At 41.0% G+C, this 26818-nt stretch overlaps 1 protein-coding gene across 2 annotated transcripts in view; it reads right to left on the bottom strand.

Moving 5' to 3' along the window:
* The window catches only part of USP24 (ubiquitin specific peptidase 24), a 110074-nt gene that overhangs the window by 31730 nt on the left and 51526 nt on the right, over positions 1–26818 (bottom strand). For both annotated transcript variants that reach the window (XM_048859704.2, XM_048859706.2), the window contains exons 26-46: positions 26471–26569; positions 26219–26389; positions 25103–25188; positions 24852–24945; positions 24402–24557; positions 20892–20989; positions 20030–20125; positions 19628–19856; positions 18407–18566; positions 18006–18161; positions 16807–16877; positions 13267–13427; positions 12387–12448; positions 11387–11578; positions 10322–10439; positions 9444–9588; positions 8832–8951; positions 8209–8334; positions 7041–7139; positions 1724–1806; positions 672–813 (exon numbers count right to left, since the gene is read on the bottom strand). In XM_048859704.2, the coding sequence (XP_048715661.2) occupies positions 672–813; positions 1724–1806; positions 7041–7139; positions 8209–8334; positions 8832–8951; positions 9444–9588; positions 10322–10439; positions 11387–11578; positions 12387–12448; positions 13267–13427; positions 16807–16877; positions 18006–18161; positions 18407–18566; positions 19628–19856; positions 20030–20125; positions 20892–20989; positions 24402–24557; positions 24852–24945; positions 25103–25188; positions 26219–26389; positions 26471–26569 (2664 nt within the window). The remainder of the gene's footprint in view (positions 1–671; positions 814–1723; positions 1807–7040; positions 7140–8208; positions 8335–8831; positions 8952–9443; positions 9589–10321; positions 10440–11386; positions 11579–12386; positions 12449–13266; positions 13428–16806; positions 16878–18005; positions 18162–18406; positions 18567–19627; positions 19857–20029; positions 20126–20891; positions 20990–24401; positions 24558–24851; positions 24946–25102; positions 25189–26218; positions 26390–26470; positions 26570–26818) is intronic.

Raw genomic sequence — 26818 nt, 5'->3', positions numbered from 1 at the left:
CTGTCTAGATACTCATTATAAAACATTGTACAATTCCTGTCCAGTCTAAATGATTTTTAAAGAATAATGTCCCAAAATTGTACACAGTACCGGATGAATGTTAGAAACGCACACACAAGCAATGAGCGACGTGTATAGAACCCACGCAGACTGGGTTATTTACACCTCTAGAAAAAAACATCTTATACTATCCAGTTGCTTATCTGAGTGTTCATGATATAGAAAACTCAAGTCATAGGGGATGGAACTTGATGTTTGGTTAGGGCTATAGATTTGGATTTAATCTTGTGATTGTGAATGAAAGACATTGTTCCCTCATATGCCATATGAAATCTCTCTTCCTAGATCCATGTAGGAAACAAGTTAATACTCAGGCTATGTCTACACTTGACTTACGTCAGGAAAACTTTTGTTGATCAGGGGTGTGAAAAAAACAACATACCCTGACTGACAAAAGCTGTAATGACAAAAAGCGCAGCTGTGGATAGCGCTGTGTCAGCAGGAGACACTCTCCCGCCACCGAAGCTACCACCCCTCCTTGGGGGTGGTTTTATTTTGTTGGCATGGCAGCTACGTTGCATGCCTTACAGCGGCAGGACTTCAGCGACACAGCGTACACATAGTTTAAGTCACAGTGTGTATTTTAATTTCTCCTCACTAAAGTAAAATACCTTTTCTTTGCATTTCTCACAGTAGTATGCATTACTTCCCTCCAGAACTTCTCCTCTAACAAATTGATCCAATGAAATTTCCAGACTTTGACATGAAGTGACTCCTAGATTGAGAGCCATGAAGGCTTCTTCGCGCTCGTACCTAGATTCAAGAGGGGAAAATAAAACCCATTAAAATATTAGAGAACAAAGCAAAACATATCTAGCTTAGATATGTCCTCCTAGGTACACTCTTCAGTTGTTACAGCAAAGGTTGGAAATCAAGAAATGTGAGATTTATTCCCAGCTCTGCTACTGGCTTGCTAAGTGATCACAGACAAGTAATAATCTGCTTATCAGTTTTCATAAAGATATATAGCCACTTCTGGAAAGTATAACTCGTATAAAGAGGATCAACTCAAAGTAGTTACAATTTCTGGTCAGAGCTTTCTTCACTTTTGTTGAGACTTCAGCTGCTGATTAGGGTTATTTTCTCACACCTCTCTGACTTGACAAGAGAACCATGACTTAGAATTATTTTCTATTTGATCTGTTATAAGTGGCCATCCACTGGTTACAGGACTCCTGCTCTCATTTTCAGCTTCTATTTTGGAGCCACTAATTAGAAAAAAAATGTGATGACCAATATAAGGAATTATGAAAGCCTTAGAATTTTAGCTTTGGAATGTGAGATTTTTCCTATAATAGACAAGGTGCTGGAAGCGTTTTAGTCACCAACTGTTTACAAAGTACCATTGTGCTCTCCTTTTTACAACTGGAGACATCACATGGTACTGTACAACTAGGTGAGAAGGTTCCAAATTTGCTCACGTGACATTAATATATGAGCAATTTTAAACAAGAAAGAAAAGTAGTCCTGAATTCTGAGCCAGTAGGACACAGGTATAGGAAATTACGTTATACAGGACAAACGGTCAGTGAATATTAAAGGGATTTGCAATACTAAGATTACAATAGAGTTGAAAGTTTATTCCTCCTCCCACATCTGTTACTTTAAGAAGCAGAAGTGAACTCCATGATGTACTGTCGCCTCATACTGCCTAGTTACTTACCTGTGAGGACAGTCCTTACAGATCTTCTGATCAGAGTAGATGCCCTGAAAAGTATTCTTAAATAGTTGGTCTCGTCCTATTTTCTGTTGAAGATAGAAAGTTAAAGTATCAGTCGGATATTTTTGTAATGTACAAAGAGCAGCATCCTGAATTTAGTCCTGGTTTTATCTATTACATAAAAAACCCTGTGCTAATGCAATGTTAAGGTCGCAAAGTACAAAAGCAGAAACTGCAGAAGTTAACTCATCACAATGTTAACTTACTTACACTGTGTACAGAGTACTTCATATATACACACACACCCCTTGATTTTCAGTGTTTCATACAAGCTACATCACCAAGATGCATCGCCTCAAAAATCTGAAAAGCAAGTCGGTCTAAAATTAAGATTAGAGATAGTCTTATTTTAATCCCCATTTCATCACTCCCCCTCCCCATTTTACTGTGCTAGTGCTAAATCAATCCTCCTAAAATGCAGCATGTGTAATTCGATGCCACATTAGAATTTTTTCACAGACGTTTAAGGCAAATAGGAACAGGCGTTTGGGAAGTGAAGTTCTAAAGCTTAAAAAAAAAACAGGCTGATCTCACATGAAAGATTAGTAACCGGTTTTTAATGGTTGTTCTTCGAGATGGGTTGCTCATGTTCATTCCATTGTAGGGGACTCCCACGCAGTACCTCCAGAGGCGGGCAGGAGTTCATGGATGTGTCAGCTGCAACACAGCTCTGCCAAATCCAGCGTCATCTCTGGCCTGCTGGGTAACGGTGTAATACATGGGGAACGTGTGTACCACTGGCCATGTCGCAGCCCTGCAGAAGTCCTGGATAGGGACATGCACCAGGAAGAGGCTTGAGCCCTAGTCGAGTTAGCCTTCACTATTGGTGGAGGCACAGCCTGTGCCAACTCGTAACAAGTGCGGATGCAGGTGGTGATCCAGCTTGAAAACCTCTGAGAGGATACTGGAAGGCCCTTCATCCTTTCAGCGATCGCCGTAAAGAGCTGAGTTGATCTGCGGAAGGTCTTGGTGCGCTCCAAGTAGACAGCCAGGGCACGGCTGACCTCTTGAGCGTGCAGGTGCCTCTCCTCGTTGGTTGAGTGAGGCTTTGGACAGCACACTGGGAGGAAGATATCCTGGTTGACACGGAAGGGTTGGCCTTGGCCACGCCTAAATCCCTACTCTTTCTGCGGTACGGTTCCGCTCTAGTCTGGCCTGTGAATCTCTGCGCCTGCCGTGGTTTAAATCTCTTTCTAGCATGGGACAGGGTGTACAGACCCAGCGAGCAAAGAGTGGCTCGAGTCTTTTAGGCTGTGTAATCTGCTGTCTGTTTGTTTAACAGAAAGGGCCGAGCTGTTGAATGGGAGGCCCTGGATGGACTGTTGGACCTTCGCCGACAGACCAGATGATTGAAGCCATGACACCCTTTTCATAGCCACCACAGAGGCCGCTACCCTGGCTGCAGAGTCTGCCACATCTGAGGCAGCCTGGAGAGAGGCTCTCACGATTGCCCTGCCCTCATTTAGCATGGCATCAAGGTCCTGCTTATGTCCTGCGGGAGCAAGTCAGCAAACTTGGCAGTGGACTGCCATATGTTGAAGTGATACCTGTTGAGCAGAGCCTACTGGTCTGCGATGCGAAGTTGTAGGCTGGCTGTAGAATAAATTTTCCTGCCGTAGCAATCAAGTCACTTTGCATCTTTATTTTTCGAGGTTGAGCTGGACCCTGCCTGTCACGCATGTTGGCGGCCGCAACCACTGGCAGGGGTGTGTATATAAGTACTCAAACCCCTTTGCAGGAACAGAGTATTTGAGCTCTGCCCTCTTAGAAATGGGGGGCAGGGATGACAGTCTGCCACAGAGCTTTTATGATTTTGACTACCCCATCATGCACAGGTAGAGCCATCTTTGCCAGGGCCGCTGCTGCCAAGACATCAAATAGGGAATCCACGGATTTGGACATCTTCTCCGCCTCCAATCCCAGGTTGGCTACCACCCGTTTAAGCAGCTTCTGGTGGGCTTTGCCATCATCCTGAGGCACAGTCTGCGACGGGCCTCCTACTACCTCATCAGGCAATGATGATGAGGTGGCCAACCCGGGATGAGAGGTGGGTTCCACGTCCCCTTCCTGGGGAACCATGGCCACTGGAGGAAGGGTCTCTTGGGCTCCTTGGACCGATGTGACGTCTGAGCCTGGGGGCAGTCTAGACACCAAGGCCAAAGGTCTTTCCAACACCTCTGAGACTGAGCGATGGGCCTGAGGTCCGCCAGCCTAGGGCACTGCCCAGGGGTTATAGATTTACCAGGGCCCAAGCCACTGACCCTGTGGCCACATGCTTGCAGCTTGGCTCTGGGAAGAACCTGCTCGCTGTGCAGGTGGCAGTTGGTCCCTGGGGGCCATCTACTCCTTTCTCTCAGAGCCCGAGGAGGAATGGTCTTCCTCTGGTGAGCACAGCGGCGCCACCATAGAGTAGGCTTCCCCACTATGTCTGGTAGTCTTGTGCCTGCCAATCGGGGATCGGTATCAGGACCCCGCTGAGCCATGATGCGTATCCAGCGACACTGCTCATAGGCCTGGTAATAATCTGGAGAACAATGCCACCCGCTTCAGGAATGGTGCGCAGGCTCCGGTGACCGGAATTGGGAGTGCGGGGATCATCCACCGTGAACTGGGGAGCGGCGCCTTTCCGGTGACCATTGCTGGCATTCTGGGGACTGGCAGCATGCTTCTGTGGCCTGGTACCGGGGGTCCGGTGACTGATGTGTGGATCCTGGAGCTCAGTGTCAAGAACCTGCTGTGGGTCTGTGATTCGGGACACAGCAGTAGTCCTGGCGAGTGGGCGTGGGTACTGTGCTGTGGGGGTGACTTCTGCAGGGGTGCCATTGAGGGCTTTCCCCTAAAAACGGGTGGGTGGGAGGGATCCTTAGGCCTCTCTTTCCGAGGAGTAGGCAGCATCAGGAGGAGGAGGAGGTTTTTTTCCACTTGAAAGGCTTCTGGGGTGGACGGCAGCGTGAGGTACCACATACTTCTACCACTCCCTGGGGTAGGAGGCAGAGTGTGGGGTGGACTAGGCCCAATAGGTGAGGCTGCAGTGTGGCTGTGCTCTGGTGGCAGCGAGATTGCCTGACTCAGTCCAGGCTCGTCTACTCCCTTATCCTTGCGGGACTCCGGAGAACGCCCCGTCCCAGTGTGCTTCTCGGCTGGTACTGGTGCAAGGTCCATCATCAGGAGGCAGCCGGTGCCGGGGGTGCACTTCTTGTCAATGCCTAAGTACTCAGCACTGAATCCAAATGTGCCATTTCCGAGGTCGGTACAAGAGCAGAGTCCATGAGGAGCACACGGAGCCTGATGTCTCTCTCCTTTCTGGTCCAGGGCTTGAATCCCTTGCAGATGGGGCACTTTTCACAAATGTAGGTCTCACCCAGACACTTCAAACAAATAAGATGCGGACTGCTGATCGGTATGGGCTTCTTGCAGGCTTGAAGCCCATGGGTGGGCATGCCCCATCTCTGGGCTAAGGCCCTCGGGGGACTATGAATAAGTACACTAACACTATTAGGAACTGATAATTATACAACTATTTACACAATAAAAGTTCAAAGAACCACTGAAAGAGAAACTACTTGCTAGAACAAAGGGAGTGTTCTAGCACCGACTCTGGTGGTAAGACAGAACTCAGGGAGGGAGGGGGCCAGCAGGGGGCATATGCACGCCACTCCAGAAGGCACCAGAGCCAGTCCCCTACAGATTATACCACTGAGGGGAAAAAAGAAAAAAAAAAAAAATTTACAGCACCAATACATGGGGTGAGCGCACACACCTACAATGGAATGGACATGAGCAATCTCTAAGAATTGCAATGGCCTAGAAATTCCAGGTGTGTTTTATCTGTTTATCTGGATGAAGAATGATTTCTTTGATTAGCTGTGGTATTTTTGGGGCAGGGGGAGGTGGTGAGTTTGTGGATGGAATTAAAGTAGTTCCTGAATATATTATGGCGCCAATGCAGATATTGCTGTGAGTTCCCCAAATCCAGACAGGGAGAGTCGGTTTATGGAGGCCTGGTACTTTTTGGCTACTGTAAAATAATAAGGTGGGCCATTGAGTAGACTAGAAACTGCTCTTCAAGACTGCTTTCCATACCTTCCCACAAAGTAAGTCTCTTCCCATGACTGGGAGAGTGGGAGGCATGAAGCCACATTTGGAGCATGAAAGAGAGGGGGCCTTTTTTGGGTGTGGGAGGGTGAAACAACGTGCATAGGGAGATGTGGTTCATTTCTGGGCAACTTACAAGCACCATGGGAACTGATCTCACCGAGCAATTCTTAGCCAAAAGAAAATTCCCAAGCCAAACACTCCCATCTTAATAAAAGTTAAAGACAAATATCTGTCAATAACTTAAGGGGAACACACACTGAGAATATTGGCGTTCTAGGCCCTCCACATTAGAATGCCAGTAAACGAACAATTAAGGTCACCCAAACACACCTTAACGCGGCCTCCTATTTTATCACTAACCAGAATCAATGGAAACAAAGATTTAATCCTAGTCTCAAACAAGCCACATCTTCCTCACGTCACTGAGTCCAAAAGACAGGCATAATTTAACTGGCCTCACTGAACCATTGGTATAATTTAAATAAAAATGCACCTGTGTTACATCAATATATCATATTAATTTTCTGCCTTCTAAAAGATCACATGCAGTCACCAGAAATGACTTCTTTCCCCACAAACGATCCCATTCTGGAGAGAAGCTTGGGAACAATTTCCCCTCCAAAATACAGTATTAATCAACATAATTGTTATATGATGGACTTAGAATAAATGCCATATTTTGGGCCATGAATCATGTGGGGCCTTGACCTAAAGTTACATTACCAGGAATTTAAGTGGTGGGAATCAGAGGCATCATGTGAAGGACTTAGGGTGGCAGGAATTATATTTACGTATCAATATATATAACCAAAGTGATTTTTGCCAGAATTCTGGCCACCACAGGCAAATTACACAAAGAAACCGGGTTAGCAAATTTAAGGTGCTAAAGCCACAAGTTATGAACTTCTCAGAGTCTATCAAAACCGCATTTCCCAAAAGCCCATCCAAAATGCAAGGAACAATAGGTGTGCAGGGCGGAAGGTTGGCAGGGCAAAACTACAGTTCATTTTAAACCTCTGTATTTTGTTATCAAATATTAATAAGATTTTGTTGCACTTGACTAAAATTGTTAAGAATGACAGCAGTTCTTAACTTACTTTTCAAAGGTGCAGGGACAAAAAACCCCACCAAAAACACAACAGGAACCCACACACACTTCTACCTTGAGGTATTCATCCATCTGATCTATAAGGCTAGTAAAGAATTCATAAGCATCCTGTTGTTCTCGAACATAAAGTTCCTTATTCCACATCTTGAAGATCTATAAAGACCAAAAAGATTAGCAGTTTTATAGTAACCACTGTTGTCATAAATATAAAGGGAAGAAGGGTAACCACCTTTCTGTATACAGAACCATAAAATCCCTCCTGGCCAGAGTCAAAACCCTTTCACCTGTCAAGGGTTAAGAAGCTAAGATAACCTCGCTGGCACCTGACCAAAATGACCAATGAGGAGACAAGATACTTTCAAAGCTGGAGTGAGGGGGTGGTGGGGGGAACAAAGGCTCTGTCTGTCTGTGTGATTCTTTTGCCGGGAACAGATCAGGAATGCTCTTCAGAACTCCTGTAAAAAGTCAGTAAGTAATCTAGCTAGAAATGAGTTAGATTCCCTTTTGTTTAATGGCTGGTAAAATTGCTGTGCTGAATGGAATGTAGATTCCTGTTTTCGTAACTTAAGGTTTTGCCTAGAGGGATTCTCTATGTTTTGAATCTAATTACTCTGTAAGGTATTTACCATCCTGATTTTACAGAGGTGATTCTTTTACTTTTTTCTTCAATTAAAATTCTTCTTCTAAGAACCTGATTGCTTTTTCATTGTTCTTAAGATCCAAGGGTTTGGGTCTGTGTTAACCTATGCAAATTGGTGAGGATTTTTATCAAGCCTTCCCCAGGAAAGGGGGTGTAGGGCTTGGGGGGATATTTGTGGGGGGGGGAGGGAAGACGTCTCCAAGTGGGCTCTTTCCCTGTTCTTTGTTTAACACGCTCGGTGGTGGCAGCATAGGGTTCAAGGACAAGGCAAAGTTTCTACCTTGAGGAAGTTTTTAACCTAAGCTGGTAAGAATAAGCTTAGGGGGTCTTTCATGCAGGTCCCCACATCTGTACCCTAGAGTTCAGAGCTGGGAAGGAACCTTGACAACTGTAAAATGTGAAATTTACACCTTTATGGCTTCTACGTACCTTAAAAAGGATATTTATTAGTTTCAGACCAGATAGATGTATAATTACTAGTAAGAGTCAGAAATATTGACATGTTTCACCACATCTGAATCCAAGTCCCACGTACTTACTAACTAGGAAAATTATATAGGTTGAATAAAATGGAAATGATACCTTCCAAAAGTTCTCAGGTACATAATACTGCAATTTGCTTTCCATCAAATGGCCAAAGAGAGATTGAATTTGATAGAATACACTGTCATCTGGATTGTCCATATCGTCGTCAATTGAAAGCAATGCCTTGGAGGGAAAAAATAACCATCCGTAACATGACTTATTTGCAAAAATGTCACATAAGAATTTAAATTAATAATTCTGTTACTACTGTGCATTTAAACAAGGCACAAGTGTTCCGAGAAGACAAAACTGAGTTTGTGAATAAAAACTTACATTTTAGATAAAACTTGCAGTGCTAAACAATAGATTCATTTAAAAAATTCCTTTTTAAAAACAGATTTTGATATTATAACCTATCATTTCTCTTGAGAATTTGCATGTCCTGAGCCATTCAGCATATTTCACACACTCCACATTTTTATACGCAATAAGAATCTATTTTGGGACTTAAATGAATTTACAGTAGAATTAATTGAATATTTGTAAAATAATTTGACTAATTTTGCAGTGTTTGACAAATATTTGACTAAAACCCTTTTATTTACTCAGCTCTGATTTATAGTAAAATCAAAGTATCGGTTGGCAGAAAGCATCTGTCAGAAATTAAAAGTTAAATTTACCTCAGGGAGACCTGGCTGCATGTATAGCTGCTGGAAGACTGCATTCATGTAACAAGTGGCACCACCATTCTTCAGCCCCACAAATCCTGAAGTGGATCGACTGTCCACAGGTGGAAGATACTAAGGGGAAAATTGACATTTCTCTGTATCAGTAGATTATACAAACTATGGACTCCAACAGCTTGTAAATCACATTATTATTATATAGGCAGTTACAAAAAGGTATGCTGGCTGTTAAACAACATTTTCATACATTTCACTGAGATTGAGTCAAATTTGTGAGAGCTATGCACACAAGTTATTATAATTGGCTGTACAGCCAATATTGAATATAAGATACCTAAGAACAGTCTACAAAGTTGTATACCTTTTAAATCAAACCAGTCAGGGATTTTAGGCAATAATTTTATTTATCAAGATGACAACTGCCTAATAGACTCAAAAGTGGGCTTGCTCTTGGGAAAGATCAATAGGTATGCATTAATTCAGATCTGATTATATCACTTTAAAATGAAGGCTCTGGAACATTTGCGGTTGGAACAAGGAAGTGGCTAAAAGCAGTATTTCAAATCACACTGAATAATTTAAATTGCATCAAGGCATATTACTTACATCAAACTCCTTGGTAAGTGTTGGGTCAGGCTGATGGTGCATCGAAAGCAGCTCTTTTGTAATAAGCTGAAGATTGGAAGGTGAGCTATCAGCCAACATCACTAGCACTTCATAAGCTGCTAATCGGCTATCCACTGTACTGCACCTAAAAAGAAAACCATAAGTGGGATCTATATGGTAGGTAGTCATACTCCATAATTTTAAATTCTGGTAAATCTTGTAAGTCAGACTGTGTAACCCACTTATAATTGCCAAAGGAAAACAAAATCAAAAGATGTTTAGTGACTGATTCACAACTTGCTTTGAGAATTTTATTCCCTGGACCTGTACCAGTGAATGCTACTCATTTTGTGGGAAGAGATCCATTTGTGCTGAAGATCAAAAAAAGAAGCCGCAAGACACCAACTGCGCACATGCGTCCCGACTGGGCACTGCTACTGAAGATCTCTGATGAACGGTGCTGGGACGCACTGACACCTGAAGTGGAGCACCCACAGAGACACCACTTGAAGAAGTAGTTATTTAGCCATCTCCCCATAGTGATGAATATTCTTCAGGCTAGAGGACTCCGTCACCTGTAGGCCAAGACACCATGCCCACTGGGTACAACTCTCTGCTGTACATGAAGTTCTTTATAGGTTTGACAGGCAAATCCTTTGGAATTTAGAGATTAGTGGGAGTTTAAATGCATACAGGAATTGGCAAGTTTTGGTACAATCCTTTATCAAGTGCACCAGTAGCTGATTATTAAAGTACTCAAAGATATAGCTGGAAAGTCGACCCATTGCACTAATCCCCATATCTTACAATTCCAGCCTGCAATCTAGCTAGGCAAGAACTTGTACAGTGTGAACAAAAATGCAAATTCTTTTCTTTACTTTGGGTGAAAGTCCTGCTGACTGATGGCAGCACTGCCAGCTGGAGAATTGCTGTTCAGGATAATCCTAGATGCTCGGAAGAGGAAATCATCTAATAACGGTTTAATCAAAGATGAACCTGTAAGAAAGCAAATCCACATTTAATGTTAAATATCTGCCTTATTGCTACAAAGACAGTCAAATCTTGTCCATATCCAGAAAGCCACCTACTTAGAATATCACCATGCTAGACTGTCAGCAGCAGCAGGAACTATCCTATTTTCTTCATGACTGATTTTTTTCAAATCAGACACTAGTAACTATCAAAGGAAAATATGCTCAGAATTCCTAGATGCTGCAGCGGTGGTGCAGCAGCAACAAAACTATATGCAGCCACAATATTGATATTCTCCTGTAAATTTCCTCCACACCGACCATGGCAGAAAAAAATATATCTTTAAATAATTCACTACAAATCCCAAACAACCTGCAATGAAGAACATGGTTACTAACTCAGGTACATTTTTCCTTGTAACTCCTCACTACTTCGCCCGGTACAAAATGGCTTCATAAAGCTATGTCTACACTGACGGTGGTGTGTAAAATACAAACACTGCATGCCCAGCTAGCATGGGTATAAACAGCAGCGTAGAAGGGAAAGCATGGCTTTGGTGAGTAGAGTGCCCTAAACACATGCTCTCTACATGCCCAAGCAGTGACTAAAATGTCCACACCTCTAAAACGTCCACACCACTATTTTTTGCAGCATAGCATCCTGCTGCCAGAGCCTTTCCGCACCGCAGTGAAAGGCTCCAGCAGTGGAGAAAGGCTCTGGCAGCGGGGAACTGTCAGAGCCTTTCACTGAGGCATGTAGCTACACACTGTAGAGACAAGTGTGGGTGTAGGCTGCCTTTCACTGCTGTGTGTAGCTACATGTGTAGTGCCTGTACTCTACACGCCATCATAAGCATAGATTTGCCAAAGACACTACCTACTTCTTTATTAACCAAAACCAGACATCTTCAAGTGATAAAGAGATCAAACTCAAATTGGTTTATGTACTTTGGTACACAAAAGGATACTCACCGAGCATTTCCTTTTCTGCCCCACACAGTGAAAGAAGAGTCTTAATGAGCCTCAAGTGTCCTGCTAATAAAATGTTGTCAGCTTCACTGGTCTCACACTCAGCTGTGCGGTTGGGTTCAAAGTTATCCAGCCAAGTGATCTCATCTTCTAACATGACAGCTGGGCTGATCTTCAACTGCTCCATTTCAGAAGCTATGGAATAAACAGAGAAAATCGAAGTTACAGACATGAAGAACTTAAATACCGATAGACAATCCCAAGAATTTCACAGATTCAGTCATTAACAATGGATATGGCACATTACATTTCATGTCAACAGCAGGCATTTAGTTATGCAGTTGATTAACAGCTCATGAAACTGCAGCTCACCACCAACTTATTGATGTTCATTGTAAATTGGTCAAAAGAAATTTAGCACATGAAAAAGAGGGGCAATGTACATATCTATACAACTACAGGTAATGCATAACCATGTGTAAAAAAGATGAAATAAGAAGTCAAAGTCTTTAAGGTGAGCATTTTTAAATGTGCATGCCTGAAGTTAAGCATGTAAATTCATAGTTAGACACCTAAACTGAAGGCATTGAGGGCCACAGGTGCTCAGTACCTCTGAAAACCAGGCCACACAGGGAGGCAGCCAAGTCAAAAGCCAAGTGTCACTACATGACAAGACAGGGGAGGGATATAAGGGGCAATAGGCAAGAAGGGAGAGAAAGGGAAAGAATCTTAAAATGAAAAACATATTAAAATATACAAACAAAAATGAGTATTAAGCAAGGGTACAGGCAGTATGAGTTGAGGGGGTGAACCATTTTTTAAAAAGCATAAACATAAAAGCTTGTGTTGCCCCCATTCCCTGACTTCTCAATGTCTTGTCTACTTAGACTGTAAGCTGTCATGGGCAGGGACTTGTCTTACATGTCTAAGTGCCTAGAACACTTCTGGTTGCAATATAAATGTCATATTAGAGTTCGCATTCCAACCTCTAACACATACTTACAAGTGAGATCGTCCAGTAACTGGCATCTCAGGTCAAAATACTCTGTACACTGGGATAAGAGCCTAAAACAAAGATGAGTAATTACAAATGGGGAGAGGGTTTTTAAATAAGTCTAGACCTTAGAGCATTTGCTTAAACATGTACCATCCACCCACCCAATCACACTGTTATAGATCTACATATTTATACCTCCACATGCACACCACTGTAGCTTCAAAGCAGATTTCTTCATAGCAGCCACTTTTTGAATTTTGGACTGACAATTCAATTTTTTCCCCTCACCTCACAAAACTACATATTAGATGATCACGTACAGTTGCTAGAATGAGGATAAGATGCTTCAGGTTCTTAAGTTATTCTTTTTCTACCATGGTGGACATAGAATTTGCATTTCAAAATTAATGTTGAATTCAATTTCCCAACTAAAAAGCATTCCTCAGAAAAGTCAATGGAACTGATATCTACAGTCTAAAACGTAATGGGCAGGGATGGAATGTGTGAGGTCAGTGTCACAACTGATGGGTCCAGACTTAATGTTCAAAGAACCAAACATCTTTGTTTGGCATTCAGTCTGGACTCTCCTGAATAAAATTTCTTGCCATTAAACCTTGGATAGATGGAAGCACATAGTGGCACTTCCATGCATCCGGGGCAGCATCCAAGATCTAAAGGTTACACCCGAAGATACAAATGAATTGGACTCTAATGTTCACGGTCTACTGTAGACAGGAAACTTTAAAAAGTCTGACTGGTGTGGTATTAGTTGACTGCTAAGGTTACATCTTCTTCACACTTCAAAGATTTTGAAAATCCTTAAGGCAAAAGACTTTTTCTAAAACGTGTGAATTTTCCTTTCTGAATAAACATGCATGTAACTTGCCTCTGGTTGATTCCTCTCATGATGCTGGTTGGTGACCAAAGAGGCAGCTGAGCAGTGAGAATGACACTTAAGAGAAACTGGTTTGGTTTTTGTACATCTGGGTGAGTTGATGTGTCTGTCTGACTAAGGGTATATAATTGGTCACAGGCAACGCGACGAATCTGAAACAAAAGCTTTGAAAGTACTCTGTATTTCATGTTCCCCAAGGTACACATACTTTGATCAGAAATCTATAACAAAAATATAAGTTAGAAATAGGAAAGCCATAATGGACTGTGACACCCACTGAGTGTGGCTTTTTGTCCCCCTGTGGTGGCAACACCATATCAAGTTGGTTATAAATTTGCTACTGCCTCTGAGCTAATGGCCCTGGGTCCTTCAGCTCAAGTAGCAGAGACTTGTGCTTTTAGATCCATAGGTCTGTTTCAGCCCTTGCAGATGACCCTTTCGGGGGAGTCATTACAAAGCATGCCATCCCATATGTAATCCTTTCACATCTCAAGTTAAGCCGCACTGGATATGAATCAATAGAATGGCAGACCTCTAAAGAGCCAGCAAGTGCTGTAGAAGCAGTGTTGGCAATTTGATAGATGTCATTCTTCCCTCCCAGTCAGTATTGAGCCAATGACCTAACACAGCATGTGAGGATTGAAGAGATGCCTTCTTTTGGCTGAGATATTAAAGTAAGATCCTAATCACTTGTTGTCTTTAAGCACTGTGGCTCTATTCATAGATAGGGATGCTGGCCAAATTCCAACTGGAGTAACTTGACTTACTAAACTCTCCATAGAATTTTAATTGCTCTGCTAAAGAATAATAGAATACCATTTATTTAAATATTTTTGGATGTTTTCCCCATTTTCAGATATATGGATTTCAATTTACAACACAGAAAATAAAGTGTACAATGCTCACTTTATATTTATTTTTTATTACAAATAATTGCACTTGAAAAAACAAAAGAAATAGTATTTTTCAATTCACTTAATACAAGTACTGTAGTGCAATCTCTTTATTATGAAAGTTGAACTTACAAATGTAGAATTACGTACAAAAATAACTGCATTCATAAATAAAATAATGTAAAACTTTAGAGCCTACAAGTCCACTCAGTCCTACTTCTTGTTCAGCCAATTGCTCAGAAAAACAAGTTTGTTCACATTTGCCGGAGATAATGCTGCCTGCTTCTTTTTTTTACAAAGTCACCTGAAAGTGAAAACAGGCACTCGCATAGCACTGTTGTGGCTGGCATCGCAAGATATTTACGTGTCAGATATGGTAAAGATTCATATGTCCCCTCATGCTTCGCCCACCATTCCCGAGGACATGCTTCCATGCTGATGACGGGTTCTGCTCGATAATGATCTAAAGCAGTGCAGACTGACACACGTTCATTTTCATCATCTGAGTCAGATGCCACAAGCAGAAGGTTGATTTTCTTTTTTAGTGGTTTGGGTTCTGGAGTTTCCACATCGAACTGTTGCTCTTTTAAGACTTCTGAAAGCACGTTCCACACCTCATCCCTCTCAGATTTTGGAAGGCACTTCAGATTCTTAAACCTTGGGTTGAGTGCTGTAGCTACTTTTAGAAATCTCACACTGGTACCTTCTTTCCGTTTTGTTAAATCTGCAGTGAAAGTGTTCTTCAAATGAACAACATGTGCTGAGTCATCATCCGAGACTGCCATAACACAAAGTCTATGGCACAATGCAGGTAAAACAGAGCAGGAGAGACAATTCTCCCCCAAGGAGTTCAGTCACAAATTTAATTAATGCATTATTTTTTTAACGAGCGTCATCCTCATGGAAGTGTGTCCTCTGGAATTGTGGCCAAAGCATGATGGGACATACAAACGTTTAGCATACCTGGCATGAAATACCTAGCAATGCCGGCTACGAAAGTGCCATGCAAATACCTGTTCTCATTTTCAGGTGACACTGTAAATAAGAAGTGGGCAGCAGTATCTCCCGTAAATGTAGATAAACTTGTTTGTCTTAGCGATTGGCTGAACAAGAAGTAGGACTGCGTGGACTTGTAGGCTCTAAAGTTTTACATTGTTACATAACTGCACTCAAAAACAAAACAAAACAAAAAAAATCAATTTGTAAGTTGCACTTTCACAATAAAGCGATCGCACTACAGTATTTGTATGAGGTGAATTGAAAAATACTATTTCTTTTATCCTTTTTATACTGCAAATATTTGTAATAAAAATAATATAAAGTGAGCCCTTTGTATTCTGTGTTGTAAATTGAAATCAAATATTTGAAAACGTAGAAAAATCATCCAAAATATTTAATAAATTTCAATTGGTGTCTATTGTTTAACAGTTGATTAAAACTGCGATTAATTTTTTTAATCACAATTTATTTTTTTGAGTTAATCACGTGAGTTAACTGTGATTAATCAACAGTCCTAGTATCAACACAACACTAAGATTGCAAAGTCAAGCATCCAAATGCCAAGGAACCCCAAATGTTGTTCACTTGCCCATGGTGGACATGCTATATAATTTTGTAATATATTAATAAAAGGTAAGAAGAAGTGTAAACAGACAAAGGAGAATGCAAAAAACTACCTATCATAAAATATATAGCATATGCTATGTGACCAAATTAGTGTGGTTGGCGCAACCTTGACTTTCAGAATATCCAAACTTTTGAGGGCTTGCTCTCAATCACATAGAAAACTAATGCTAGGAGGCTTTTGCATTTAGCTGTATGTTACAGACGTTTGGGTGAGCACCTAAGAATTCATATGCTTTTCCAAACCTCTTTGGCTGGAAAGCTAAAAAGAACAGCCCCTTGTGAGATTCTCAGTCCTGACTGGAAGAGTGATCTTCAGACCTCCCCAAAACTGGGTTATTCAAACTAGTCAGCATAGTCTTACTTTCAACTAACATTGGTGTGACAGAGCGTGAATAGACTTAGCCTCAGCACTTGGTAAACATCCCCACATGGGGAAAGTTAGGGAGATAACTGGTTAAGGACTGAACAATTAACCAATTAACAAGGTGGCTCAGCTCATCAGCTGAGGACATCTAGAAGAGAGACAAGAAGAGTAGTGGGAAGAAAGAGCTAGAGAAGCCCAAGTTCTCAGGGAGGTGAGATCTCTCCCCACCTCACCCTGTGCCTAGGGAAAATGTAAGAACTTTGAGCTGTGGGGAACTTGTTCAGTTATATTCACACTGTACATAAAGCACTTGATGTTGAACTTGCCAGAAATCCCCCATGAAGACTGTTTGCAGAGAGGAATCCAGGGTAAGGGAACACTGCCCTGTGACAACTAGTCATAGATGAAGTTAACAAATCAAGATTATACTCTCACAGTATGACATACTATAAAAAGGTATAATTTTTAACTGAGACAGGGATTAATACTGCAATCAGTGATGTCTGATTAATATGTTCTATATATTACTCAGTCAGATAATGAAAGTGCTGAAATGAATATTTTTGTCTGAGACCAGTAATGTAAACAAGATGTTATATTGCAGTGGGATCAGTGAATGACTTAGAAATCTTAATTCCAGCCACTCACCTCGGCACTTGGTGATCCAAGTAGAATGTCAATGATGAAGTCAGCAACACAAGGCAAGCTATAGAACGATCCTAAAAATGAAACAATCCCAGTCAGTGTTTTTTGCCAATGGAACTTGTTAAAAATATAAACAACTGATTATTATTTAATTTATATTTATTTATTTAACTACCACTAGAATAAAAATGTATCTCGCCAACACCAAGGATGAGAGATATAGGTATGGAAAAATCTTCTTACACCTTGATTTCACCTCTTCCATAGATTGTAGATTATTAATATAAATAGGACAGCTCCTCTTTTCTCCCCAGTAAAGGTTTCAGCCTCTCTGTATGTGAAGGCACAAGTGCTAGTGGAGTGATTTACTAGTCTTATGGTTGAATTTACAGGTAGGCAAACAGTAACATCAGCAGAAGTGATTACTTCAAGCAAAGCAGCAACTATTTTGATGCTAACATTAAGTAAATTTGCCCAACACACACAGTTCATTAAAGCCATGATTCTGCAAGGTACCTGAGCACATAAGCAGTTCCACTGATACAAGTATCTTGCTGAATCAAAACCTAGAAAACATAACCCCTGCGCACATTTTAAATTATGTTTATTGCACTGCTGCAGTTTATTTCAGAAATGAATGCTGGGGGAGATTTCAGTGTAAAAAAGGTTAATCTGCAATGAAAAGTTGACAAAGAAAATAAGAGCAGCCAATAAGTAATGCAGCCTGTCTACACCAGCAACACACTTGTGGTAATTGATCAATAAAGTATACAATCCCAAACATTTCAGTTCCATCTGGTCTCATCGTAGATACCCCTCAAAGAGCTATTGAAAGCATATTGTTTATCATCCCCAAAGCACTAGTTCTATAGTGAAGTTACATAATGCAGAATAATGAATACAGAAGACACCTCATTAATTTTGTTAAAAAGCGACTGAAATATTGTATCCCAATTACCTTGATACATTTATAAAAATATCAACAAGCCATCTAATATTAAATCGTGGAGAGAAAACCAGCAGACTGAAAGCTTCCTTTCCATTTTTTAAAAATTCAATTGTGTCTGCGAATTTAGATGCGTCAATAAGAGCAAAATTCAGTAAGGAGGAAAGCACAAAATGTATAAATTCATCTTCAAAACCTGACTCCCCACTAATTACATTATACTGAAAGTCTGAATTAGTAAGAGTCTACTGCATACCCAACTGCTGACTGCGTAACTGTAGGCACGTAACGAGTAGAGACAAGGCCTCTCCAGCAATCAGAGCATCTTTGGTGGATACAGACTGCTGTCTCACACAGATTCCGGCGTGGAGTGCTGTTGGCTCTCCTTCACTTCCTGAGCTACAATTGCTTCCTGCATTAGATTAGAAACAACAAATGTAATAATCACTTGTGGTTTTTAAAGCTTTTCTGATCAACATCTCTCTTCTAAAAAGTACTTTAAAAACTACTTGTAAGAACACAGCAAGTACTGTAGATTTAAGTAGCAATTTAGAAGGAGTTCATCTCCTAAGAACTCTAGAAGTGTTACAAAACTGGAGTAAGTTGAGAGTATTTTGTTTAGACTAAATGATGCAGTCTCACCTATAAGTGACATACCTGAGCTGCTAAGTCTGTTTCGAATCCCAAGAGGAAATAAAGTGTTACTTTCTTTTATTGGTTGACTGCTCCCCACTAGGTCAAGTCGTCCTGCAGCAGCAGCCCAAGAAAGTCGCATGAAGCAAGCCACTGTAGACGTGAAATCATTTATCTCCATTGTCTGAAGGAACAGGAAAAAGTGGTTACTCTTGCCACACCCAATAGTCTCCTTTACCACGAGGAAAGGAGGAACCACATGGTCTTTCCATTCAGTTTTGTTCCTTGCTTATTATCTGGTGCCATGACACGAGGACTTTTTGCTCATATGAAACAGTGGTTAATATGGCTTATTGAAAGCCAGCAGCACTGCCTTTGAAACAGAAGAGTCACTACAGAAAGACTCCCCTCCTTCCTTCTGGAGTTAAGCATGCAAACTTCCTCCTGGTAGGAAAGCACCAACTGAATCCTAAATTGAGATCCTACACATGTTAACACAATGTGCTAGCTATAGATCACAGCCCATGCAATTTCTTTCAATCTGACAATAGGAAAATGGGTCAAGTTATTCCTTTTATAGCAGTGTGTTTTAGTACGTGGCCTCTCCCAACAGATTAATCACTAGGAAATGCTGATTCTGGATGCTTAAGATCATCATCTTGCTCTACAAAAAAGTTAGAAGTGTTTTTCCCCAGCTATTGCACATGTTTCATTTTTATAAAATTACAGTTAAAAGCAATTTTGGTAGATTAGAAACTTCAGGACTTTAACCAGGTAAGCATGGGGGTCTAGTCACATTGGCAAAAGGCATCTGGTCACCCCTCAATTCTGCTTTATGCGACGGTACAATGAAATCAAATACTTCACCTCTTCTCTTTCCAGATGGGACAGTGTGACACACAATACGTATCATGTAAAATAAAATGAACAGCAAAGTACAATATTACATTTCAATGTCTTCAAACATCCCTGGCAAACCAATGTGAATAGCCAACCTATTCGTTTACTACTTCAGTATGTTATAGATCTTTCAGAGACACACTGTAGTTAAAAATAAAAGTCAGGGTGAGGTTTGGGGGAGGGGGATAGCACCTGGATTGTCTCTTAAGCCTTGAGATGAGACCTGTGCCTGGAGAACCAGTTTCACAGCACTACTTATCTTAAACTCCAGAAACTAAGAGCAAGTTTCATCTTTCACTCTACAGCACAGTGCTATATCTTCAAGACTGTAAAACCTTCTCTTACTTGTATCGCAACCCGTGCAGCAGGTATGATCTCTTCCACCCTAATGGAGGACCTGTCAGAAACTGACAACTGTCGGTAGGATGACTTCTCAGGTGTTCCACAAATGGACATCTGCCTGCTAGCCTGTCGGCTTACATTACGGAATGGGCGTGAGGACAGTGCTTCTACCCCGTCTTTGAGGATATCCTCATCTAGTAAGGTAGGAAGTGTTTGGCCAACAAGTAAGAACCTAAAACACACAAAGAAAAAAAAAAAGAGTCAGGTTTATTTTTGAATATTGGGTGACCAGAGTTTTAGTACAGAATTCAAATCACTGTTACGTTGCGAGATAACAGGCCAACTGCTAAAAAATGCAAGTAGCATTACTAGTGGTCTTATATACAATGAAAGGCAATCTCATACCTTGCAAGTTGCAGGCAGATGGAATAGACTCCCTGTCTTGTTTCATAGTCCACTTCTGATGGGATTGAGTCTCTCTGCATCACATTCACCACCAAACTTAAAAATAAGAGACACTATTTTATAAGATGGTGTAAAAAGGAGACTGCTGGTAACGAGTTTCAGGTATTTCCCCCGCAGCCATTCTCAGCGACTTAGTGCTGACAGAAGTACCAGACCGATACCTCTGGAGAAGGAGATCCCTATTTCCCCCCCATTTCGAAGGGCTTTGAGGCGAAAACTGCTGTAGGAGCAAAGTACTGTACTTATCAAGTGATACAACAGGCAGCAGCTCTGCAAGTTTTTCCAAAGTGCCACTGTGCCTCCACTCTTATCCGTAAAGTTGGTCCCTCCTGGTAAGAGTGGAAAGATCAATTGCACTGACCAATTCTTGGTCCATTCTAACACTGCTAAAAATGCCAACTAGTGCCAGCGGGGAGGTTGTGTAATATGCACATCTGTATACTTGAACTGAAGTGAGACTACTTATTTAGCACCCAAATACCAACTATAGTAATAGAGAAAAAAATGCAAATGAATTAGCTTTGATTCAGACTTTAATGTCATATAGATTATACACTACATACTGTAGATACAGAGTGGCTGTTCAGACATCACTAGTGAAAGTAATTAAATCTACAGGTATTTTTTTATTCACAGGACCCAATCCATTTTAGTTTTCATACTGCTAGATGAAAAAAACTGAACACCTATGCAAGTGTGCTATACTGTAAGCAATGTGTTAGAGCTTATTACAGAAACTATACAGTTATCACTGATAAGAAGTTAGTGTTATGGAAAAAAATAAATGTCTATAAGGTCTAACCTCAAGCCTCCTGCTCTTAGAAAGTTTTCACAGAAAGATTTGGCACAATTTCTTGCCATTTCATCATCTGCCGTTGGCATCAGCTTGGAGCTCAGTACCTGAAATGCATGCAAGTATAAATATTTCATAACTAGTATATACAAAAACTATAGCATCTCTGAAGTGGCATCCAATATCCCAGGCAGTCTCACCCTAAGACCAAGCATTTCCTGCTCTCAGTAATTCAAAGATACAGCCTTGCAACAATCTGACCCATAAAGAACCAAACAATATTTTAAAACATTGCCTTCTGTTTTTATTCCGTGACAAGTGACTGACATAATCATAAATGGCTCACATAGTAAGAAGGGAGGAGTCTGGACTCACATGTGAATTATTTCTTCAGGCTTAACAGGGGCACTGGAGGGTTACAATTCTATCACCTTTCTTGTTAAGAAGATGTTATTCCACGAAAATAATAATTATTAAATAAGAGCTCCCAAGGAGGTTTTGATTTTACATTTCTACTTTTATTTTGAGGTGTGAAAAAAAGGAAGAGGATCCAAGAAATTTTATGGCTTTTAGGAAAGTCATCTTTATTATACTGCTCCTCTCATTTGCAAGAAGGTACCCTTCTCAGCAGTGAGAGTCATAAAGTGCAATGATGATCAGAAAAGCAACCACATAGGGACCTGCTCATCTGACAGGCAAGATCCTCATGTGTATTCCGAGTTGAATCTTCTTTGTTTAACATTTAACACAAGTTTTTTTTACTGTTTACTTACTCCAGTTGCAGAATCTTTACTAATGCAAGAGCTATAATCCACAAGCCAGAAAGAACAAATCGTGACTTTCAGTTCTCTGCAATATTCTGTAAGATTCCATGTTTGTGTCTGTGACTCGGTAGCAAATTTGCAGAGCCATTTTTCAGTAAACAGCCACACTAATATTCTTGGCTGGATCCGTGTGTTTAATAGCTTTAGCAGACTAACAAATATGAGGGATTAAAAAAAAATATGGCTTGTTAAGAGAGAAAATATTTTCCATTATACTTGACTGAACTTCAGGAACAAATCCGCTAATATAATCCATTTAATTATCGGACCTAAGAAATATTTAGTTAGGTTTGCTTCCTCATTAGCCTCACTGCTGGGAAATAAGCATTTTGTTACTTATTTGCTCTGAAGTGAAAAAATCATTTTGGGATACCAGTCCCACTGCAAAACAGAATCCTCTCATCCAGGAGGGCATCTGTACTGTGACACAGCAGACTGCTCTCTCAATCGGGGAGTTGCAAACAGGTTTTGGGGGGTTACGACCACTCTACCTTTCTTCATGGCTCACTGGAAGAGGAGGAGCCTGAAACTTTTTGTTAGAACATGGGATGTGGTATAGAAAAGGTGGAGAACTGCAGTACTAGTAACAGACATATGAAGGTAAATGGCGATTATGAAAATTCCTATAGAAGGCTTTGCAGACATCAGGGATGAGAGATGAGCGTATGCCTCTATCAGTTGTTTCCAGAATGGATTCTTATGCCCCAAATACACTAGGAACTTAACCTGCTGCTGACAACACTGTCTGGCAATGGGACCCCAAACCTGTACATGTTAATCTAGATGGGTCTGTAATGGAGTTGTAAAGAGTCATCTTATGATAGCACTTGACTCACTGTTCTGAACATGTGGAAAGGAGACAAGATATACAAGGGATGTGGATTAATTCAGCCGCAAGTTTAACTTAACTGCTCTGGGAATTATCCAACAATAGTTCATACGGTGCAGGTCACGATTCCATCCCTAGTCATCTGAATTTAGTGGAGGGCTGCTGTCAGGACCCCACCCCTCCAGCTGGTCCCCAGCCTGTTCCTGGGACCTTACTGCCCTCCCATTGTACAAAGGTGAAGGGGCTGGAGAAAGAAGGTTGTCTTCTCACGTTGTCAGACTTTAGGAGCTCCAACACCATACCTCAGCTTTAGGGGATGCCTTCCCCTTAGTCCACTTCCAATTCCAGTTTATCAGGGAACTGGACTCATGTGGAACAAGTACATGCACTGGACATTAGCCACAAAGAAACTAACAGCAGCAGTTCGATTATCTGTCTCCCCCTGTATTCTCACCTGGGTTTCCAGATTGTTAACAATTTCTTACCTAAATCTGCTAAAATATATGCACTCCCTTGTTGGAGAGGCCTACCCCATCACTCTGAATAACTCCCATATCAAATACTATTTTGGGGGACCGATTAGCCTCCTTCCCTGTTCCAGATGTTCAATATCTTCTGGTCTTGTCAGCCCACAAAAGCCTGGCAACTCCCCACCAAACTCCTCACTGAAGCATTTCAGACCAGTTTAACGATCATCCCCGGGAAGAGGACCTGGGTCTGCACTACATCTCAGTGCCCTGATAAAATCAACCCTAGAGCTGCACTTATTTTCCCCCTCAGCGTCACTATTTGCAAATTTGACACATTCACCAAATAGTTTCAGTCAAAAAGCGATGACATTGATGGTGTCTCCCTTACACGCTTTAGCTCAGTGGTTAGGGCTTTCTCCCGGGACGCGGGAGACTGGGTTCACTGGAGCAGGGATTTGAAGTTGGGTCATTTTCACTCCCACTTTGTGCAAATAGAGAGACAAGGTGATGGAGGTTATATTTTTTTATTGGACCAACTTCTCACCCACCTTGCCTCTAATATTCTGGGACCAACATGGCTACAACAAAACTGCATCCAACATTTGTATAAACAGTCATTGGAACAGAGACTGAAACAGCTTCAACAGAAGAGACTGAGAAAGTGAGTGTAATATATTCAGCCCTTTTCCTGCAGTTGAATTTGTATCCATTAGAATATCCCTGTCTATTTGGAGATTCAGAAGTACAGTACACCACACTAATTGCATCTCCTAAAAAGGCACCTCCAGGGCCCTAAAAGTGAGCCTTGGTATATGTCTTCTTAAAAGGCAGTTAATGTTTTGCTTTGTCAGCCCCCTTCACATCTTCAGTGACATCTGACGGTGACTCACTTTAACGGAGAGCTTATTTTGTAGTCCAAACAATCCAAATTAAATTTGGCTTGATTTTCAGAGATGTTGAGCACCCCTGGCTCCTATTCATTTTTAATAGAGAGGCATGCGTTCAGAACCTCCGCAGATCCAGCCAAAGATTTAAACCAATAGCTAAGGCCTTCTATGACGGCAGAGAGAAACATACAGATAAATTCCAAAATTGTCTGTTCTGTTTACTAACACATTTAAAAGTCATCTTACAATTACAATGATAAGAGGCGCCTGGGGTTTGTAATGAAACCTTAAGGAGAAGCTTCATACTCCAAGCTCTTTTGAACTTTTCATTACTATATTATCATGTAATGTTCTGCTTTACATCACTTGTTTTGTGTAATGTATTAAACCTAGTTCAGCTGATGATATTTCTAGCAACTGACAATATATTTTGCAGGACTTGAAACTATCAATTGTTTTAACTGCAATGCTCGAAAACTGAGGCGCATGTTGACAAAAGGGTTTCTTACCTCTAAATTGTAGAGCACTCTAAAGGTGGACATGCCAGGAGCAAAAGATCTAAAGAGACTTTCCAGTATCGAACTAGCACTGGGCTGGTGTTGATGCTTTGAAGACAAGGATGGGGATTTTGAAGACTGAGAACTTGATTCGGACAGCAGTGTTTTCTGAGAGGAATAAGCACAGATATAAACCTACACTTTTAGAATACCACTTAAGGAGAAGTAGGCCTTGGAACTGCATCTTGTATAGTCCCAGTAACAACCCCCCTCCACCCTCCCAGCCACTTTGAAACAAAGCATTAAAAACCCTTAGACTATATTATTCTGCCTTATCACTAAGTTTTATAGAACTTGAAAACTTCACAAATGAACACCCAACACAGTATTACAAAATCCCAATGTTAAATGTCTCTTTTTAGCCCTACAGAGACAAGAATTTAATATGGGTTTAATCCATACCTTTCTTCCTAGAGAATCTAGTTGATCAAGTGCTTCCTGAATAGCTGGGTCAGTAGGAATCAACAGCAGAAGCTTCCGTACACGCAAAGTTATCCTGGAAAGTTCAAAGCAATTATTCCACACACGATAGGATTCACTCAATGTCATATTGGACAAGAGTCCACATAAATTGGTAACAATTTTTAATGTGGTTATTTGGACTTTCAGTAAGAGTATTTCTCCAATGTTTAATAACTAATTAGCTTGTTTACCTTGGCTCCTCTAGGTTAGCAAGCTGGTAAAGCATGTCAAAAACATTACACACGAGAGCCATCACAACTCCAGGGAGGGATTTCTCCTGAGGATTAAACAAACAATTACAAAGGTTGTTTTCCCCCCTTTAAGCTATTGTGTGGGATTCTTTGTTGAAGCAAATGATCCAGAGATGTCTCAGCTACTTTCTAGCCCAAGACACAATTTGAATTCTAATACAAAACCCCTGCATGTATCTCTTATATCTGCATATCACTGTGCAGCATTACATCTACATCAGACAAAACATGCCCTCTAGGCCAGTTATTAACTGTGAATTGGAGAGCAATGGCAGAGTGGTACAGTTATCTTGACCCACTCCCAGATTTTTAATGTAACACACCTGAGCTTCACTGGTTCAAAAAAATCTCACTTGGTGTTAGAATTAATTGCCCACAAATCACCAGATCTTAAAGTCAAATGCAAATCTTAATTTAAGATTAAAAAGTTTAACAGAAGACACAGCAGAGGTGATCAATACATAGCAAACAAACACACAATCAGCTGTTTGTAGCTGAATGCAGCTTTTAAATCCAGTTCATTTGAGTTGGATTACAAAAGGTGATGCCTTTTTAATTACTTGTTTGAAATCAAAGCCACCATTAAAAAAAGCTTTGATACAGTCTCAGTGGTTTTTCTTTTTTTAAATGTGTGTATTTAATGCTCAGAATTAATAGTTACTTAAGCCCTGGTCTGAGAAAAGCATGATGCACCCACATAGTATATAGCCACTGCACGAGCTTTCCATATCGCTCTGCCAAAGGATTTCACTGACTGAAAATACCCCAGTTATTTCATTCTCTGGGTCTGAACCACGCTGAACTGTAGTCCTGTAATACCTCAGGTACTCCAATCCTAAATCACCTGAGATGAGTCTTGCATTGTGTGTTGATTTTGTAACACAAACAAATGCAAATCAAACTCTCCCATTTTTAATTCTGATATGTAGCAGAATTTGAAATCAAATCTGGAAGTGAAGGACTACAGCATCAGCTTACTCTGCCACTTCACCCCAGTTGTGACGTGCTTGTGAAAGGGTGCACTGTAAAGGCAGATTTCAGACGACTATCCTGTACCTGTTCCATCACATAAGATGAACTAAAGACACCACTACTGTTGCTGGAGCTGGCTGAGGAATCGACAGAGCTCCCCGAGGGGGTTCCACTTCCTGACGTTTTTACTGTAAGTACATGTTCTTCAGAGAAGCCCAGCTGGTGGAGTAGCTTCTGATCTTTATTTACCGTTAGCTGCAACAAAATATTTAACACTTAGTTCTGGTGAAAGGAACGATTCAAACTTACAAGATAAAAGGTAACTAATTAACATACCAAACTTTCATTTGCAAATATCTGTATGTTATCCACAGGAGAATTCAGCAGCTTTGCTATCTTCCACCTGACGCTTCCTACAGTTTCATTGCTATGAGCCTGTAAAATAAAACGAGATCTAGTTTGGAGGAAGCTGTTTAAACAGTAGGGCCTGATTTTTTTTTAAGTGTTCTGTTAACATTTTTAAGGGTTTTTCTGCTCCTCTATTAATAAAAGTCTTTTCAGCCAGGGATACTAACTATACAGCAGAAGAGTGAAAGTGCTGCAAGAAAATATTTTCTTTCCACAAACCTTTCCGTTATTATAATTTTAGGTGTGTAGACAAGACTTTTAGAAAAATGGGGTTTT

The sequence above is a fragment of the Caretta caretta genome, chromosome 8 (genome assembly GCF_965140235.1).
Source record: "Caretta caretta isolate rCarCar2 chromosome 8, rCarCar1.hap1, whole genome shotgun sequence".
Classification (NCBI taxonomy): Eukaryota; Metazoa; Chordata; order Testudines; family Cheloniidae; genus Caretta; species Caretta caretta.
Note: the sequence above shows the minus strand (reverse complement) of the source record. Positions and strands in the feature narration are given on the sequence as shown.